Source organism: Protopterus annectens, chromosome 5.part1 (genome assembly GCF_019279795.1).
Source record: "Protopterus annectens isolate FY-2018-M chromosome 5.part1, PAN1.0, whole genome shotgun sequence".
Taxonomy (NCBI): Eukaryota; Metazoa; Chordata; order Ceratodontiformes; family Protopteridae; genus Protopterus; species Protopterus annectens.
Window position 1 is genome coordinate 527,563,327 of NC_056736.1, and position 21,335 is coordinate 527,584,661.

Below are 21,335 nucleotides of genomic sequence, written 5' to 3' on the forward strand. Positions count from 1 at the left end.
GTGTTTTTTTTTTAATATGTACACATTTATGGTTGCTATGTTCTTCATTTAAGGAGAGTTAAAAATAAAATGTTTACTTTTGTATCCAGAATGTGTAGTTGTGTACAGAACAAAAATACGCTGTTTCGCTGATGGCCGTATTTTTTGGAGCTCTCTACATAGTTCAGTCCTCTCCGTTATCTGTTTCTGAAAAGTGAGGTGGCAATATTTGGGACATCCTCCTGTTTCTGTCTAAGGAATGTTGTCCGGATCAAGCACACTTTTCCTTCTGAAGAACGTGCTCAACTCATTCATGCTGCTGTTCCTTCCTGATTGGATTACTGCAGTGCCCTAGCTTTCACACACACTAACCTCAGTGTTCCTTCCTGATAGGATTGCTCCAGTGCCCTAGCTTTCACACACACTAACCTCAGCGTTCCTTCCTGATTGGATTACTGCAGTGCCCTAGCTTTCATACACTAACCTCAGCGTTCCTTCCTGATTGGATTACTGCAGTGCCCTAGCTTTCGCACACTAACCTCAGCGTTCCTTCCTGATTGGATTACTGCAGTGCCCTAGCTTTCACACACACTAACCTCAGCGTTCCTTCCTGATTGGATTACTGCAGTGCCCTAGCTTTCACACACTAACCTCAGCGTTCCTTCCTGATTGGATTACTGCAGTGCCCTAGCTTTCGCACACTAACCTCAGCGTTCCTTCCTGATTTGGATTACTGCAGTGGCCTAGCTTTCACACACACTGACCTCAGCTGCCATTCCTGATTGGATTACTGCAGTGCCCTAGCTTTCACACATTAACCTCAGCGTTCCTTCCTGATTGGATTACTACAGTGCCCTAGCTTTCATACACTGACCTCAGCTGCCATTCCTGATTGGATTACTGCAGTGCCCTAGCTTTCACACATTAACCTTAGTGTTCTTTTCTGATTGGATTACTACAATGCCTTAGCTTTCCTACACTAACCTCAACTGCCATCAGTATTTGCAGAGCTCCATACAAAGCTAGACTCCTGATGGGTGCACATTGTTGTTGGGAGCATATTCCCCCAGTGCTGTTGACCCTGCAGTAGCTTCTTGTGGCTTTAATGTCCATGTATTGTGGATCCTGTCTCACTTAAGGCATTGTTGATGGCATTTATCAGTTGGCTTATCCACTTTTCTTGGCTGTTAAGAGGTTGCCAGTGGTTCCCAAGGTGTTCTTGGAATCTTCTAGTTACTGTTCTTTTTTTTTTTTTTTGCAGCACCTTTGTTGTAGAATTCACTGCGTCATGAGCTCTGGGGGAAGGATGTTGTTGTTGTAGCTGAATTTTAAAGGCTGTTTATAATGTTTTATGTTGAACCCGCACATTTGTGTCTATTGAAGTTTCTGTCTTGGAAGACCTTGTTTTTAGTAGCTATCACGTCGGCTAGACGAGTATCAGCGTTACAAGCCCTGTCGATTAAGCCTCCTTATTTGATTTTCCACAAAGACAGAGTTTCCCTTCGTACACTCTGGAATAAAATCCCAGTCCAGGTTAGGCAGAGTCCCTCATTGACTCTCTTCAAGAGGAATCTTGATGAGGAGGGAAGAGGAGTTTTTTATTACCATATCATTTCTTGTGTCACTGTTAGACAGAGGCAGCATACTAACCCCTCGAAAAGGGCATAGCAAAATTAATTTAAAATGGGTGGCGAAAGCCAAACACACTCTGGCTAGGCTTATAAATGCCCTAGGGCAGATAGCCTAGTATGAACCTATGAACTTCACTTTTTCAGCTCCCTATTGAAATGTCGGCACTCGTGACACCGAGAGCCAACCCACTGAAAAAAAAAAAGCAGACTGAAAATTCAGGCGAAGAACAAATATCAAACATTGTTCGTTCTTTTGCTTCACACTTGTATTTTAGGGGGGCTTGCCTTCCTGCACTCTCCGATATGGGGGGCAAGCCCCCCCCCCCCACAACCCCAGACTTATGTATCCCAATACCCAGATCGCCATAACTCGGTGAAAAGGGAATATTTTGAGAAATTGCCATCTTGGACTTTGTATATGAAGGACCATTTTTTTGGCCATTCAGTCTCTGTAGTGAGTCCTGACATTTAAATTGATAAGTTTTTTTTGTGGGTGCCATTTGTACTTATTTCTTGTTTTATTTTTAATGGGCTGCATTGTTCTGTGCTTAGGTCTTGGGCAGTCAAGTTGGAATTGACTTGGCAGTTAAACGTAAGAAACATCGCTAACGTTGTGTGGTGGGGTAAAGTTGATTGGGGTAAGTTGATCAGATTAAGAAAATAAAACAAGAAATCAGTTGGATTAAAGGCCCAGGCAAGCCAGAAAGGAAGTCTATTGAGAGTGAAAATGATTATGATTTCATTGGTATGGTTTTATATACAAAGCAAAAAGTCTGTAGTGTAAAGGGTCAGACAGGCAAGTAAAGGTCATCATCTCCTGATGGGCTGACATAGTGAACTTTGCTCTAGAAAGGTGGGAGAAATTGTGTTGCTTCCATTTAGTGGTCATGGATAGTATTTATTACTACGTTAGTACTTTTATATAGCAGATTGCTTCTGTTGTTGCAAGTATAAACACAAGTGCACTGTGCATGAAATTGTATGGTAGACATTTAAAGTGCACAGTTGCGATCCTGCATACTTTCTGTTGCGTCTGTACCTCCAAATTTAATTTTGCAGGGTATAACTTCACTTTCTTCAGTGTTGCACCTTTGCTCCAAAGTTTATAATGCAGTCTGTGACCTTGTAATCCCTTTCCCTTTTCTATATTTGTTGTGTTGTTTTCAGTTTAAAAAAAATTACAACCACTTTAAAATACTTCCAAAACTGAATTAGTAACTGTTGCATCTTTAAGTTTTATGTGCAAATAAAATTAGAGGGGCTCAGCATCCTTCTGAGCACTGCTGTCATTCAACTTGCCTCTGCCAAAAGAATGTGATGGTGTTTTGCAGTATGTCCTCAAAGGATTAGAAGTTCCCCTTGCCATAGTTATCAAATAATCAGATAAGCAAAATATTTTCTTCTGTATCCTTGTAACCAAATGGTGTGTTAAACTGTATAAGTGTTCTTGCCTATTCTCCAGCATAACAGTTTTACTTCTCTGTTCACTTGCATTAAGAAATCAGCACAGAATATGACAGCAAATAAACATGATTGTTTGGTTCACCTATTTGGTCTATTCCCCCTGCCTATGGTTCTGTTTAAAATGTGCTTTTTAGTTTGGTCCTTGCAGAACCCTGCCCAGTTGATTGCTCCATTACCTTTACCGATTGGACTGTTCGTTCTGGGAGGAGGGGACAGTAGGCGGGCATTTCCAGACTAGGCGAGAGCCTTTTAGCCCATTCAGTCCTGCTTGTGAATCCCAATTGGCCCTCCATTCCCCTGGTGAGAGGTGGTGGGAAATGGGCCAGGTTGCTGGTCTTGTGGGGCGGCCTGGGAACACTCCCTCCCAACCTCTGAAGCTTTTCCCACCTCCACTGTTGATGTGGAGTTCCTGTCTGCTTATGAATGCAAACGCATTCCAACAGGAATGGCTCAGGCCACACTGGGTGTAACACTTCGTGCTCTCACTAGGTGTAACCTGTGTGGCATGTCAGAATCGCCACCAGTCCCCCAGCTTTTCTGTAAGAATGTTCTGGGTTTTCTCACCTGCTTTATTCAGAAGACAGTTGCTGGAAACACTGCTTTCTAAAGCATTTTCACCTCTTATGGTCCACCCTTCCACTTCTTATACTTGTTTTTCCACCAACTTTTTTGCTGTGGAAATTGCTTCTTTGACAGAGGTTGTCCTTGCAAAGCAAGACTTGTATATGAGGGAATGCTGTTCTAGAAAAACTGAAATGTCACTTAAGCAATGATAAGATTGTAATTTTAGTATGATGAAAGCTGTCACCCATAGTTAGACTGTAAACCAGTTGTGTAAAGTCTACATGATGTGAATCTGGGTTACCTTTTCTAAGGATGAAGATAGAAAGATTTACTCTGTGTTCTCGGGCTTTAATATGTATATATATATATTTTTTAATTTAGGTCCAACACTGAGCACTGGACTCTTCACAGAAGTATTCCATTAGCAGCACATGTGACACAGCTAGCTGTCATTGAAAGGCCTGACCGTGATCTGCATTGGATGGAACTAGGATGGGGCTGAGGTGGAAGGTATCCACACCTGCACTGTGGCTGATACTATGCGCTTTTAGCAGAGTGGTCTATTCTGGTGAGTTTTATTTTAGTTATTGGTTGCTTCCACAGAAAATTATCAACACTGAGTTTGATTAGTATAACTGGTATGGTCCATAACCAAAATGTGGACATATATCAGTGTTGTCCACCCCTACTTGTCAGCTTATTACCCTTTGAGGAGGCCATTATGATGTTTTTTGATGTTCTTTGTGTTTTATCATATTTGGGTTATCTGCCTGCGGGTAGCCCTCAGCCGGTCTGAATACCAGAGTCTTCGGATTTCTGCGTCGGATGCTGTCTCTTCTTCCGTGACGTCAGGTCTTCAGCGATATAAAACATGCAGCTAATGCCATTACATCAGTCTTTCTTGCCGTGCGGTGCCCGAAGCAGAAGCAGTTCGCAAGTGCTGTTCGGCCGTAGTTTCAGACCAGAAGTCTTCAAAAAAGATAAGTACCCCATTGGGGATCCTTTTTCTTACTCCAACCGATGTCAGTAAAAGTTAACAATTGTCTTGCCTGTAGAAAGCAAATACCTCATAGAGATTTTCATTCTTACTGTATCCCCTGTTTAGGCCCAGACCACGACGTCCCTCGCTGTCGGTTTTGTGCCTTGTTCAACCCCCAAACTATTCGTCGTCGGGCTATTTTTGCAGCCAATTACTTTTGTACTCTATCTCAGTATTCAGAAATGGCTTTGTTAAGCCATCCAACTACCGATCTTCCGAAAAAAACATAAGGATAAAGGCTGAGACAGACCGCATAGGTACAAAACTGCCAACGACGCTTCTGTTAAGCTAGTCGCCAGTCTGCCGGTACTCAGTGAGGCACTTTCGCAGCCCTTGATAGCCGCTACTTCAGATTCGCAGGCCTCCAAAAAGAGACTTAGGGAATTCTTACTCCTGCCTCAACACAGGCCTTTAGCTATCCCTCCTGTTCTGGATATTGTCGATGATGCTTTCTTGGAATCTAGCCTTACCCCAGACACTTTTATTTCCAGTTCCCAGAAAACCTGACGGGTACTACAGAGTACCTGAATCTCACAAGTTCCTCTTCAAGAATCCTTCTGCGGATTCAGAGACCATTTCCCAAGGCCAAAAGGTATTAAGGCTACTGCTGCCAAAAATCCTACCCCTTCTGATAGAGATTCTAAAGCTGTGACAGATGGGTTAAGAAGATATACACTTTTGCTACTTTGGCCATTAGGGCTTTAAATTGCCATTTTCATATGTTAAAGTATCAGCAGCATATTATGGGACTAAAATGATGTTGATTCCTGACTGTGCTGCACACAAAGAATTGCAAGATTTAATGCATTCTACAGAACAAGTTGGTAAACCTACTTTACAGTGTGGTTTTGACGCTTTAGAAGCATTTTGCAGGGCTGCTGCCACTGGGTCTGTACTTAGAAGACATGCTTGGCTTAAGGAACAAAACTTGCTAGATCATGTTAAAGCTAAATTACTGGATGCTGCCTTAAACCAAGACCGCCTTTTTGGCAACAAAGCAGAAGTCCTCAAAAGGATGGAGGAAAAAGCTAAATCTATGCAAACTGTTAAAAGATTTCCTGCAAGTACAGCCTCCCAGATTCAGTAGGCATTGGCCTTCAAAGAACTGGTCCTTTCCAGTCCCTTCCAGGCCTTCTCAGTCCAAACCCAGGAACAGCAGACCACCTAGGCTACAGTCTCAGGCTATGCACAGACCTAAGCAGTGGGGGGCTCCCACTTCCAAAGCAGGGAGTAGTAAGCCACCCCCCTACGGAAAAATAGCACAATGACTTAACCTTAACCCTTCCAAGCCCTGCTCAGCTACCTGCTCCCTTAGGAGGAAAGCTCGCCCTGCATGCAAAAAACTGGGAACTCATTACCCAGGACAAATGGGTTTTGAACATAGTTTCCCAAGGATACAGATTCCACTTCCACACACTACCAACCCCAAATGGTTGGCCAGACCTACCCCCAAATCAATGGGCGGAGGCCCAACAGCAGGTTCTCTCTCTTCTCAGTATCAGGGCTATTCAACCTGTCCCAGCAGAACTAAGGGGACAAGGTTTTCAATTCAAGACTTTTCCTGGTACCCAGAAAAGACAACTCATGGCATCCTATCCTGGACCTCTGTATTCTCAACACCTTTCTGGTAGTTCTAAAATTCAAAATGCTAACTCTTCAACAGCTTCTTCCTATGCTAGCCAAGGATGCCTGTCTGGCAATCCTAGACTTAAAGGATGCTTACCTGTACATCCCAACAAGGGAATCTTGCAGGAAATACCTACGCTTCAGGGCAGGCTCCATGCATCAGTTCTCTGCACTTCTCTTTGGCTTATCTACTGCACCCAGGGTATTCACAAAGTGTCTAGCTCCAGCCATTGCATTTTGCAGGCAGGGAAAAATTCAAATTTACCCATACTTGGACGATTGTCTGATTCAGGCAGAAAGCCAGGACTTGCTATTACAATACCTGGCATTCGTAAAGAAACTTCTAACCTCACTGGGGTACACCATCAACGAAAAGAAATCTCACCTAGTACCCTGCCAACAGATTGTATTCCTGGGAGGAAGCTTGAACACAACTTCCCAGATGGCATTCCTCACTCTGGAGAAATAAGTTTGTTTGACAACCTACTTCAAATTGTTGGCCACAAAACCCCAGCTATCCGCAAGGAAAATACTGCAAGCCCTCGGGTTCATGGCCTCTTCCATTTTACTGATTCCATATGCAAGACTGCATGTAAGGAAACTCCAATGGTATCTAAAAAGCCTATGGTGTCAACATTTTCAGGACCTAGAAACAGTGATTTCTATAATTCCTTGTATGAAGACAGAGTTCCTTTGGTGGGCAGAGGCCTACTACCACAACAAGGGACTCCCTTTCACTCTACCCCCTGCTGCCCAAACCCTAACAACAGACGCATCAGACTATGCACATGGCAGGATAGTGTATTCAGGGCAAATGGAACCCGAGACAGATGCACCTGCATATCAGTCAAAAAGAAATGTTAGCTGTACAGAATGCTCTGACAGCTTCAAAGACAATATTCTTCCAGGACAACTATTGGCAAAATAAGACAACACCACAGTTATGTGGTACATAAACAAGCAGGGGAGAACCCTCTCGTACTCTCTCTGCAGTCTAGCCATGGCTCTGTGGAACACAGCCTTGAGCTACCAAGTACACCTACAAGCTCAATTCCTGCCAGGCAAACTAAATTCACTGGCAGACGACTTAAGCAGAAATCTCATGGACCCACACGAATGGAAACTAGAACCCAAAATATTCAACCTCTTGAGGAACAAATGGGGGACTCCAGAGGTAGACCTGTTTGCCTCCCCTCAGAACTACCAACTGAACAAATTCTGTACAAGAACTCCCCACAGTCAAGCTTGGAAAGTGGATGCCCTGTCCTTTACCTGGGAAAGCCTCTCAGTTTATGCCTTTCCCCCTCTGCCTCTCCTCTCAAAGGTTCTACTAAAGATCAAACAGGACAAGCCAAGGACAATACTGATTGCACCAGACTGGCCACGCCAGCACTGGTACCCCCTCTTGCACAGTATGACACTGCTGCAACCATGGCACCTGCCTCAGACCCCTTCCCTGCTGTCCCAGCAGGTGGGCCAGATTCTGCACCCTCAGCTTCATACCCTGAACCTTGCTGCCTGGCTAATTCCTTGAGCTCTCCTCTAGCAATCCCTCAGTAAGTAGGTCCTGGATGTCATTTTGGAGGCAAGGAGGCCAAATACTAGAAAATCCTATGCTGAAAAATGGAAAAGATACTGTTCCTGGAGCCAGACCCAGGGGATGGGCACAACGGTGCCCAGCTTACCTCATATTCTACAGTACTTAAAAGAAATACTCCACAAGGGCCTATCCTTCTCGTCAATTAAAATTCATGCCTCTGCCATTTCAGCACATTATAATACTGATCCCACACCTCTTCTCTCACCCCTTCCTAAAACAATTCCTTAGAGGGGCCAAAGATTTAAGACACCCCAGGAGAGCTCCCACTCCAGCCTGGGACCTTAACTTTGTATTGGATAAGCTCACTCCCCCCCCCCCCTTTGAGCCAGCTGCAACAGCAGAGTTGAAATTCCTTTCTTGGAAAACAGCCTTCCTTCTAGCCATCACTTTAGCAAGAAGAGTGTCTGAATTACAGGCCCTCATGGCAGTGGAACCCTTCATTATCTTCCATGCGGACAGGGTTTCCCTCAAAACTAATCCTTCCTTTATGCCCAAGGTGGTGTCTAGTGTGGCCTTAAATCAGTCCATTCATTTGCCTACTTTTTTCCCCTAATCCACAAAACAAAGGGGAACGAATACTGCACTCTCTGGACTTGCACAGACAACTTAGATTTTATTTGGACAGGACTAAGCCTCTCAGAAAATCTGAACAGCTGCTAGTTGGCTTTGCTGCAGGGGCAGAGGGGAAGGCCATTTCAAAGCAAACCATTTCCAAATGGATAGCCCATTGCATTCATTTCTGCTACAAGCACCATGGAAAACCTACCCCACAGGGGATAAGATCACATTCCACCAGGGCTGCATCTACCTCTGCGGCTTTTCTCAGAGGAGTCCCTACCAGGGACATCCTAGAAGCTGCTACCTGGAGCTCTGTACATACCTTCATCAAGCATTACCACATGCCTATCTTTTCTAAATCCAGAGCTGGATTTGCCACTGCAGTCTTGCAGGGCTTAATAGCTGGCCCTAATGCTCTTTAACTTCCTCCTCCCTTCCTTAGCTTGAGGAATCAACCTAAATGTGATGACTGCAACAGTGAAATACGAAGAACATAGTACAGTTGTGTACACTTACCATAAATGTTGATGTTCGAGTATATTCACTGTTGCAGTCCTGGTTACCCTCCGGCCCCCTGACTTCTCTTGGCTCTACCTTTCCTTCTTGTTTGGTATATTTATTTTTTCTGGTGTATTTGCTTTTTGATGGGGGTGTACCATATATAATTGCTTCCTATTGTGGGGGCACCTGTCATCTGGGGCAAGAAAAACTGATGTAATTGGGTCAGCTGCATGTTTTATACCCCTGACGACCTGACATCATGGAAGAAGAGACCGCATCCGACACAGAAATCCAAAGACTCTGGTATTCAGCCGGCTGAGGGCTACCTGCAGGCAGATAACCCAAATGTGATGACTGCAACAGTGAATACACTCGAACATCTACATTTATGGTAAGTGTACACAACTGTACTTTCTGCAGCTGAGTAACCTTTCACTGCCTCTTTAAGGTTAATTTTGAGCACATTTAAAGGCTGACATTCGTCTTTCCTTTCTGCTATTCTTGGCTTGATGTGTGTGTTTGTTTTTTTTGTTACAGTTGTATCCTCTATGCATCCTTAAAATGGTTTTGTCCGTCTGTGATCTCATTTGGTCTGTGATAGTTCATGTGTCTCAGTATAGCAAGTACAGTGCATACAGAATCACTATATTAAATAAGTTATCAAATTCAGGAAAAAAGTTACTATTTATTTATGTATGCTTGTAGTGTGTGTTTTGTTGACTGGGTTAATCTCACTAGGCCACAGACTACTTTCAGGGGAGACACAAGGTGGTATACATACTGACTAGGGGAATTTGGCCAGAGCACCAAGGAAATTCCCCTGCTGTTTCACACGAGGGTTCTGTAGAGGGCATGCTGGTGGTTGACTAGCAGGGAACAAACCCAATGCAAAGATGAAGCTGATGTGTGGAGTTGGTAGAGTAGTGCCCTTAAAAATAGCAAATTGCTGTACTTGTTAAAGCAGTCGGAGTTGAGCAATACAGATGAGATATCTGTGGCCTGTGTGATAGAGATAGAGATTTCTTATTCAGAATAAATGGGCTGCAATGAATGTGGAGCTTTTAGTTCTGTCTGAGGTGTTGCAGCAACAGGACTGTGATGCAAGAACTATAGAGCATGAGAACAGGGCCAGCAACAGTGGCGTGATGTAAGTGTGCTTGAGAAGGGAAGAAAACTGGGAAGTGACTGAGAGGTTAGCAGCTATGTTTCAGAAGTGACTCAAGAAGTGAGCAAAGTATGGTAATGCTACATACATCTCTCCAGGCCACTAATGGTCAAAATTAACAGACAGTGGACTGTAAGGTGGACAAGTATGTTGCCTGAAACATGCTGGTTAAAGCTTTTCTCCTTTTTTTTTCTTCCCAGTTCAGGACTTCTCTCCGTTATGTATACTGGCAGCAAGCTGTTTTTGGATGGATCCTAAGGGCATCCTGGAGCTCTGTCATTTCCACTTCCATCCTTGGGGGGGGGGGGGTATATGCATACTCACTTCCCTGCCCTACCTCCCACATTCATTAATGGCATTTGAGGGCAACTCCCTTCTTTGAACCATGCCTTCCCTAAGGGAATGTCATCAACGAGTGCCATCCCACCTGAGGTGGATGCACCCATCCCTCCCTGCCACAGCATCAGCCGCCAAGGCTGCCCATTGAACCTGGTTTGACTGGGCCATAGTTTGGGCTTTATTCCTCTGTGCCACCAGAACAGCTGTGTGCATCATTTCAGGTCCCAAATCTGTGATCTACAAATGCTGTACCTACTGCGGCACTTTTCATCTTTGTAATTAATAGAATGTAATTATAGCACAAATAACCTGTCCTAGTAATGCAGCAAGAGGTTCTCCACTTCGATCCTCGGCTGGGTGCTTTCTGTGCAGACTCTGCATGTCCTCCCTGTGGTCGAGTGGGTTTCCTCCAGGTGCTCCGTTTTCCTCCCACACCCCAAAGACATGCTGTAGGTGGATTGGACACTCTAAATTGGCCCTAGGCATGAGCGTGTGTGTGTGTGTGTGTGTGTGTGTGTGTGTGTGTGTGTGTGTGTGTGTGTGTGTGTGTCTGTGGAAGATTGGGTACTGGGCTGGCAACTCGACATGTAAAACTCCACTGCCAATCATGAGCAGACAGGTGATCCGCTGTGGCAACCCCTAACTGGGAAAAGCCAAAAGAAGTAGTAGTAGTAATGCATGTTTTTTATGGGTGTCCTCTTTTTTTTGTATACTAATTGTTTTCTTTCTTATTTGTTGGTATCCCTCTGGAACAGTATTCAATTATTGGACTTATTGATGTGTACAGTGGGACCTGTACTTTCTGATTCATTGAAATACCTGTCCTTGTTATAGTCTTAATCATCAATAAATCTCTGCTGCATATGGAGTTTGCTTCAGTACTGAAACCGAAGTTTTGTCAAGCAGTACTGCAGGAACTATAAACTCATTTGGATTTTAATACATTTCCCTTTATGACCAATGGATACTGTCTTTTTGTATGTCCTCTGCTTCTTGTTAAACTTAATGTGGTGTTCTAACCATACGTGTAGTTAATCTAAATATTATTTTGCAATACCTTCTGGAACTTTAATGTGATTGTTTGCTAAATGTGTATTGTCTGTGAACGTCTGAGCCCAGCATAATACTAGTTTTGGCATAGCAGACAAGAATATGTTAATTAGTAAGGGTTCCAGGACAAAGCTCTGTAATATTCACCTGTTTAAGTGGAAAGATTTTGAGAAATCATCCCTGATGTTACAATTTCTTGCCATTTAACCAATATTGGATTTGTGTGTGTGTGTGTGTGTGTGTGTGTGTGTGTGTGTGTGTGTGTGTGTGTGTGTGTGTGTGTGTGTGTGCGTGTATGGAGGTATGTATGTAAATATATAAGGTCACTATGATATTGCCTAGAGATTCTGCAACTAAAATGTAGAAATTCAGTAAGTTTGTACTACATGGTCTGCCAGGACAAACTCATGTTAGCTGAAGTCCATAGATTCCACTGTAGTTGGAGAAATCAGCTTTATTATTGTTGTTTCAAATACTTTACCAATGATATAAGTCAGACTTTCTGATCCGTAGTTCCCTCATGAACAAAACTGCACCTAACAGTTTTTGAAAAACCTGTGTTAGACATAGTACCAGGCTACTAGTGATCTATCCGAAAAAGTAACCATTCAGATCCTGAAGACCAACTGCATAGTCAGCTCGATTAGAGATTCAGCGACTGTACTTGCAGTAGTAGCTGAACAATTAATTATGTTGTTTGATAACCGTATTATGTCTGTATAGAAGAAGCAGTTTGCTTAGCATAGTATTCCGCAGATATTTCAACTACTAGTGTCATCAGATGGTTTGTTTTCGACCAATGGAGTTGCGCGTACATCCCCAGTTTTAATATCTTATAGTTCATTGTATATCTAAAAAATAATTATTATTGTCATCCTTGATATGTGTAGCCAAATTAAGTCGCTACTTTTACCCTTCCTGACTTTCACCTTTCAGGTGTGAACAATTTTGATATACCTCTCTAGATTTCTTTCTGTAGAGTACACTTGGCAATTTTCTAATGGTAAGTTTTCTTTCTTAAAATCTTCAGTTATTTCTTCCACCAAGTGATATTTACATTAATTTTATTTGAGTATGTGTATATAGTAGGGACATAACCAAAATTAAATATTTAATATTAGAGTTTTTTTTCCTGTTTTCTTTAGTTTGTAGGTAAAAATTTTAATCATTCCGTTTCCAAGTTTACAGTTCTTGTTTAATAGTTTTTGTAAATTGCTTTATAATATAATCTGTCTATATGTTTATTTTTACTGTCCTGTAGTTAGTAATTTCAAAAAAAAAAAAAAAGAATATACATTTGAAAGAAGAAAAAAAACAGAATCAGTCCCGGTATATGAGATTTGATGGAAAGAGAAGCAGTGTGCCTTGAGAAGAAATCGAGGAAAAAAACATTTCTGGAACCAGTGATTAGTACATTAAAATATGAAAAGGGAAAAGTAAGGGAAAATTGTGAATGTTATGGGGAAATATATGGGTAAGTTATACAGGAATAATGAAAAGGCTGTTACTGGAGGCTGGAAAGTTTAAGGCATCAATGAAAGGAACAGAATGAGGTGTTATGTTGTAAACTGGAAAAAAATGTTAACACAGGTAGATGCAAAAACAGGTCCAGGGTTTGATGGGCTACCGTACAGATTTTATAAGGAGCTGGGTGAAAGAGAAAAAGTACTGAGTACATAGATTACATGAGTGGTTAGAGGAGCAACAGTGAGGTAGTGGCGGTACATGTGTAATTATGTTTATTTGGAAAAAGGGATGGAAGGAGAGAATTTTATACAACTGGAAGTCAGTAGCAGTATGCAACACTGATTATAAAATATTAACAAAAGTAATACAGAATATATTTTCTAATATACTGAAGGAAGATACTGGTGAAAGAGTGCATGGCATTGCGAGTAAGGAAGTGTAGGAATTTAGCACCTTTATTGCATTATCACTTAAGACATAAGCAAAGTAAATCTTCATCTACATAATAGAACACAAATCATATTAACATATTCCCAGTTGCAAACATTATACATAACATATATTTCTGAAGGGTAGGAAGTAGTAGTAGTATTTGTAAAAGAAAAAGAAGTGTAAGGGAATAGGTGGATATTCTCAAGAAGGTGACAATATTAGTTATAAATATTTGCAGAGAATATTAGGAGTTAGGAGTGCTGTAAAGGTCAACCAAGTAATGTAATGAGAAATATGTCTAAGAACTATGGGGACTGTACCTTGCTTATATGTTTAGCTATTTAATTTTCAAATGCTGTATGTCATGTGATTTTTTTTAAATTGATTTTAACTGGCTGCTTAACCTTTAAATTGAGATGTATTGTAGATGAATTGTTCGATGCATTGAGAAAGTGTGTGTTTCTACTTGAAAGCTGCTATTGTTATTAAATATACACATTTCTAACAGTGGATGTTCAGGTCTTTTAATCTAATTGTTTGATTGTTTAACTGTAGCAGATCAGCTGTTTTCTTGCATTATGGTAAATGTTCACAGATAGTTAACTGGTATGGACACATGGCAGGGATACGTGATGAGTAGAATGCTTGTGGTAATGAATGCTGTAACACAGAGGAGTGAGATGACATTGGATGACATTGGAAAATGCTATACGAGAGCTTAGAAGGGTATAGGTTCATAGGTACGTACTAGGCTATTGGCCCTAGGGCCTATATAAGCCTAGCCAAAAAGGTACCTTGGCTTTCGCCACCCAAGAAAATTATTTTCCTGTGCCCTTGTTGAGCAGAGCCACAGAAGTGATCCCCAGGGTGAATTTCCTGTTTCCCATCCAATCATCAAGATTTTTCTTGAAAAGTGCTAATGAGGAGCTCTGTTTGACATAGATAGGTAGTTTGTTCCAGAGTATGGAAAGTCTCTGGGACAGGAATCTATCCCTCCAGCATGTTCTGTTTATTGTGGTGACAAGGTTTAGGTCCCTACAGCTTGTAGCTCGGAGGGAAGTGGAGAATGTCCAACAGCTCTGGGTTTGACATAGCTTTGTGTGGTAGGCAGAGATCGCCTCTGAGTAAGCGATATGCGACAGAGTAAAGCTGGAGTTTTTTTTAGATGGTCTGCGTAGGGCATCTGTTTGAGGCCAGTAATCCTTTTTGTGAGGTATTTCTGTGGCCTCTCCAGTTGTTGTAGATGTCTTGTGAGGTACATACCAAAAGGGGCGCTGTACTCTATAATGGGTCTAATGAGTGATGAGTAGAGGGGAACAATGACCACCTTTTTTCGGAATGAGAAACCCTTTGTGATGAGGTATGCCACGTAGAAGGATTTCCTGACCACTGTGGCGATGTGATTATCAAAGGAGAGACAACTGTCCACCTGTGTCCCAAGGTCTCTTATCACACTTTCAGTGTTAGACTACCACCTATGTGGTAGTTCATGGGTACAGAGTTTTTCCAAAGGGGATGATAATGCACTTTTTGGCATTGAGCTTCAGGCCATGGCTTTGACACCAGGCATCTGTCTCGGTGAGACCCTTTTGTAAGATGTCCACATCGTTAGGAGTTTCGATTATGGCTCCCAGTTTGCAGTCATCTGCAAACTTCATTAGCCAAAGACCTTCTGTGTTAGCCTGTACTTCAGAGAAGTAGATACCAAACAGGAGAGGACCCAGGACTGAACCCTGGGGTACTCCACTTGTCACTGGTCTAAAGTCGGATTTGGAGTCTGCTACTTCCACATTGTGGGCTCTGTCCATGAGCCAGTTGGCAACCCATCTTTTGACATAGGGATTTATACCTAGTTTAGTGAGTTTATCTATAATTCCAGAGTGGGGAGTGGTATTGAAGGCCTTGGCGAGATCTAAATAGGTTGTGTGAACCACCTTACCCTCATCTGTGGCTCTGGTGACTGCTTCAAAGAAGTCTGTCAGGTTTAGGAGACATGATCTGCCTTTTACAAACCTGAACTGGGTGGGATCCTGAGTTTGGAGATTACTAATGTCTTTGTTTATGAGTTCCATGATGATACGTTCCATGGCCTTGCAGACCAGGCTCGTCAGGCTAATGGGGTGGTAGTTCCCAGGGTCCGTCGTGGCTCCCTCTTTGTGGAGTGGGATAACTGTCGCAGTGTGCCATTCAGTGGGTACAAAGCCTGAGGTGAGGCTATGATTGAACATGGTACTTAGGTGGGTGCCAGTTCGTTCTGTAGTTCATGTTGAACGCAGCCTGGGATATTGTCAGTTCCCATGGATGCTGTGTTCTTGGCTTTGTAGAGTGTATTTTTTATCTGTGAAGCTGTGATTACAGGAACTTTGCATTCTTCCGGTATAGAAATGTGCCCTCTAGGGGGTGAGGGCTCCCCCTTCAGTCGGAAAGTTAGCACTGAACCTTTCTGCCAGGATGTTGGCAATATCAGTTGGTTCTGTATATTTAGTGCCATTGTGATGTACCTCAGAGCAGATTTGAGTGTTTCCATTGAGATTCTTGACATAGCTATAGAATGCTTTGTGGTTGTCTTTAGAGTCCGTGGCAATTTTGTTTTCGTAATTAGCTTTGGAGGATTTCAGCTTCTTACTGAGGCTGACCAGGGAGCTCCTCCAGTCATGGGATTTTACTCTTTTTTTACAACAGTTTCTTTCTTCTGTTGTAGAGTTTGTTTATGGCAGAGGACCACCAGATTGGCTTCCTTTTTTTGGAAGATAGGATCTTTTTTCTGTTAGGGATAGCATGATCCATGCACTCGTGTAGGTGCTTATAAAGTGCATTTGTGTAGGATTCAGCAGTCGTACCTCTATTGTCCATCTGCATGGGTGTCATGAAGTTTCCCACTTCTGTCTTAAGAAGTGTGAAGTTGGCTTTGGAGAAGCTTTTTACTGTGGTTTATAGGTTCATAGTTTCATAGATTAGTACTAGGCTAACTGCCCTTGCAAACCATTTTTAAGCCTAGCCAAATATCCGTTGTGAGACTCAAACCCTGTACCTTGTGTTTGTAAGGCAAACACTTTAACAATTAGGCCACCCTCCTAACCCTAAATTTGAAATTGCCATGTGGTTTCCCTAATGGGGGGTGGGGGCAGGATGTGGATGCCTAGGGTGATTAGCTTGTGGTCGGATCTCACCAACAAGGAATTGACCTCTGGTGTGGAACACCAGTCGCCCATGTTGGTAATGACCAGGTCTAGGATATTGCTGCCCCTGGTGGGGGTGTGAATAAGTTGATCCAAGGCATTGGAATTTATGAATTCCAGAAAATGTTGAGCAAAAGAGTTGGTACAAGAGTAGTTTTCCCAGTTCATGGTGGGGTAGTTGAAATCACCCATTATTATGGTGTTGGGCTGTACCGTAATATTTTCCAGTGTATCAAGAAATGAGGAGTGGGAATCCTGGGGCATGGCAGGGGGACTGTAGCAAGCTACAATTTGGATTGCGGTCTTGCCCAGAGTTAGTTGCACTTGGATAATCTCGGATGCATTATGCTGTGCAACTAGCCTGGAGGTGTGGATAGCCTTAATGAATATGGACACGCCTCCGCACCTTTAGTGCTTTGGTCCAGTTTAGGTGGCCAAAAGGTGTGGTATAAATTGTAGCCTGGTAATGCAGGGGTGCTCTCTGGAGCTTTGAACCAGGTCTCTTTCACAGCACAGATGTCGATGTTCTCCATTTTAAGGAGTGCCTCGAGTGAGTGCATTTTGAGGTTTAGACTTCTAGCATTGAGTGGCATTATCCTCAGATTTTGCTTGCTTGCACCTGTTACGATGGTGAATTTGTCATTTGAACCTTGCCTAAAAAAGGCACTATAGGGGTGGCAAGAGCCTTAGCCAGTATCCGGAATCCCAAGGGCGACAGGTGCAGGCCATCTCTAGCAAAGCATTGTGGTCTGTCGATCATGTCACCCCAGGCAAATACTGGATCCCATAAGAATGACACCAGAATCTTAGCCAATTGTTGAAGTCAATCATTTTGTCTTTGTACTATGGTATAATTCTGGGTGATGGCAGGATGCTACTGAGGGCTAGGGTCATACCTGCCTGGGCTACAAGATTGGAGAGCTCCTCCATGTCTCTCTTCATGTAGTCCAGGGAGGTACGTCTCAGGTCATTCACACCAACATGGACAATGACAGAGTCATATTTGTACTTGTTGTGGAGTGGCCTGAGTGTGTGTGTTATGTGAAGGATCCTGGCACCCGACAGGCAGATGACAGTAACTTTCTCCTTGTTTAGCCTGGTGAGTGGAACATCAGTGTGCCTGACTATAGAGTCACCTACGACTAGAGTGTTTGGTACATTGTTATGCCTTATGGGCTGTGGTTGAGTGGCATACTGAGATTGTAGGCTATGTGCCATTTGGGTTGTGTTGGGGGATGGAGTTTGCTTGCGTTTTTGCTTTGGAGGTCCCTGTTGCTTGGGCAGGTTTTTATTGAGAGCCTCTGCGAATGTAGGTGTGTGTTTTATGTTTCTATGTGTGTTTCGGTGGTGTAGATTTTGAGGGACTATGTGATGAGTGTGGTGTGGTGCAAGTGTTTACCTTCTCCTGTTGACTCTCCAGTCCAGTCTTGGGTGAAGAGAGCTTTGCTTCCAGTTTGGCTATATAAGTGCATCTCTCACAGGTTGTAGTGTTGGGTGGTAGGAGGAGTGGGTTGTCTGTGTACATGAGGCAATTGCTGCATTTCCCCAAGATTCATCAGGTAGACAGGAGAAAACACCGGGAGCTGACCCTTAGACATGCCTGGATAGGTGCTTATTTATTAAGTACTAAAAACTGCTTTCTTCTAGACAAGTGAGGAAAGTTGAGTGCTGTAGTAATTTGTAGCTTATTTAGTGCTTGCAATGAGTTCTGAACAAGTGCTGAGTTCAGAGAAACAGATATGAGTGCTAAAACTAAAAAACTGGCTAGTTCTAAGAAATAAAATTAAGCTAGAAGGCTTCTCTCCAACACAGGAAGGTTTGGGGGCTCAAAAGCTTACAAACAGTCCTGGATACAGCAAATATGTGTGTGGACTAGAGTACGTACAGGAAAGGCAGGAAACAAACTTAGAATTTTTTTTTCCAAATGCTCTTTGTACACAGTAGGAGTGCTTGAAATCAGAATATGACCTCACTGCACTCAGTTGAGTGAGCAAATGAGATGGGCCCAGAAGGAGTATCCAAATACAAATTTACAAGAGGGGAGTGCAGTTTCAAAGTCACCAAGATTAACACCAAAACAAAAAGTGGGAGAGGGGGTGGGAACTAACTGTAGAGACAGAGCCACAATTTTCAGTTCAATTAATATTCAGTAAGAAACAATTAAAGTGTACTTAAATTCACTTATACATCCAGTTGATTGCAGGCAGATCTTAGCTGGTGAAAGCTCAAGTATTTAGCAGGAAAAAAAACAAAATATACCATTTATATATAGGTTCATAGGTTGGTACTAGGCTATCGGCCCTAGGGCCTATGCAAGCCTAGCCATAACAATTCCCTGGATATTTCTTCCCACAGTATTTACTTCTGTGGACCCCTGTCTAGCAGAGCGACTGACATGATCCCCGGGGTGAATTTCCTGTCTCCCATCCAATTATCAAGGTTCCTTTTGAAGAGGGCCAATGAGGCAATCTGCTTGACATGTATGGGCAGTCTATTCCAGAGTATGGGGAGTCTCTGGGTCAGGAACCTATCCCTCCAGCATGTTTTGTTCATTGTGATGACAAGGTTTAGATCCCTGGAGCATGTGGCTCTGAGGGATTGGGATTTCTTTAAGTGGAGCATGTCCAACAGCTCAGGGTTTGACATGGCCTTGTATGTTAAGCAGAGATCGCCTCTGAATAGACGATATGCCACAGAGTATAGCTGGAGTTTTTTAGACTGTCAGCATATGGCATCTGCTTTAGGCCTGTGATTCTTTTAGTGAGGTATTTCTGTGGCCTTTCCAGCTGTTGCAGGTGTCTTGTGAGGAGCATACCAAATGGAGCATTATACTCTATAATGGGTCTAATGAGGGATGAGTGCAGTGGGACAGTGACCTCCTTTTTTTCTGGATGAAAAGCCCTTAGTGATGAGGTGTGCCACATAGAAGGATTTCCTGACTGTTGTGGCGATGTGGTTATCGAAAGTGAGACCACTGTCCACTTGTGTCCCTAGGTCTCTCATCACACTTTTGATGTTTAGTGTCCTGCCACCTATGTGGTAATTCATGGGTACATGTTTTTTCCAAAGGGGATAACTGTACATTTCTTGGCATTAAGCTTGAACCCATGGCTCTGGCACCAGGCATCTGTTTCTGTAAGTCCCTTTTGTAGAATATCCACATCATTTGGGGATTCAGTAATGGCTCCCAGTTTGCAGTCATCTGCGAACTTTGTTAGCCAGAGTCCCTTAGTGTTGGCCTGTACTTCAAAGAAGTAGATGCCAAACGTGTGGTCCCAGGACTGAACCCTGAGGTACTCCACTTGTCTGGAGCTGAATTTGGAGTCTGCTAATTTTACAGTCTGGGTTCTGTCAGTAAGCCAGTTGGCAGCCCATCGAGTGACGTAGGGATTTATGCCCAGCTTAGTAAGTTTATGTATGATTCCAGGGTGGGGGATGGTGTTGAAGGCCTTAGCAAGGTCCAGATAGGCTGTGTGTACCGCCTTACCCTCGTCCACAGCTCTGGAGACTGATTCGAAGAAGTCATTCAGATTCAGGAGACAAGATCGGCCCTTCACAAACCCAAACTGGGTGGGGTGCAGTGTTTGAAGGTTGCCAATGTCTTTGTTTATAAGTTCCTTGATAATGCGTTCCATGCCCTTGCAGATCAGGCTTGTCAGACTGATGGGACGGTAGTTTCCGGTATCCAAGTCGGATCCTCCCTTGTGGAGCGGGATAACTGTAGCTGTGCGCCACTCAGTGGGCACGAAGCCTGAGGTGAGGCTATGATTAAACATGACACTTAGGTGAGGTCCCATTTCATTTTGTAGTTCATGTAGTACACAGCCTGGGATGTCATGTGGTCCCATGGATGCTGTATTCTTAGCTTTGGAGAGTGCGGTTTCTACCTGTGGTGGCAGTGATTAGAATTTGGCAATCTTTTGGTATTGAGATGGGCCCTTTAGGGGGTGAAGTTGACACGAAATCGATCTGCCAGGATATTGGCAATATCCTTTGGATCAATATATTTAATGCCATTCTGTTGTAGCACAGAGCAGATCTGAGCATTGCCATTTAGATTCTTGACATAACTATAGAATGCCTTGTGGTTGTCTTTGGAATCTTTGGCAATTTTATTTTCATAACTAGCTTTTGAGGATTTTATGAGGGGATCTCAGCTTCTTACTGAGGCTGGTGAGGGAGTTTTTTGCATCCTGGGATTTTCCTCTTTTCTGCAACAGTTTCTTCCTTCTGTTGTATAGTTTGTTTATAGCAGGGGACCACCAGATTGGCTTCCTTTTTTTTGGAGAAGAGCATCTTGGTTCTGTTTGGGATGGCACGATTCATGCTTGAGTGGATGTGCTCGTACAGTGCCGTAGTCTAAGATTCTGCAATCGAACTTCCAGATCCCGTCTGCATGGGTGTCGTGAAGTTTGTTACTTCTGACTTCAGTAGCATGAAGTTGGCTTTGGAGAAGTTTTTTAAGGAGGTTTTCTTACTGGGGGGTGGGGGTGGGATGTGGATGTCAAGGGTGATTTGCTTATGGTCAGACCTGACCAATGAGGGGGTGACCACTGGTGTGGAGCATCTATCGCCCATGTTGGTAATGACCAGGTCTAGGATTTTAAGGTTTCTTATGTATGAAACTTGTTTGAAAAGTTGTTAATTTCTTAATTTAGCAGTAATCCATTCCTTAATTTAGCAATAATCCATTCCTGTATGTGCAAGTACATCAGGATTTACCCATGGTTGGTGTGGTTTG

At 43.1% G+C, this 21,335-nt stretch overlaps 1 protein-coding gene across 1 annotated transcript in view; it reads left to right on the forward strand.

Annotated features, from left to right (window-relative positions):
* Positions 1-21,335, forward strand: part of BOC (BOC cell adhesion associated, oncogene regulated) — a 321,403-nt gene that overhangs the window by 123,437 nt on the left and 176,631 nt on the right. The window contains exon 2 of the mRNA XM_044073144.1: positions 4,020-4,206. Coding sequence (XP_043929079.1) covers positions 4,131-4,206 — 76 coding nt within the window. The 5' untranslated portion in view covers positions 4,020-4,130. The remainder of the gene's footprint in view (positions 1-4,019; positions 4,207-21,335) is intronic.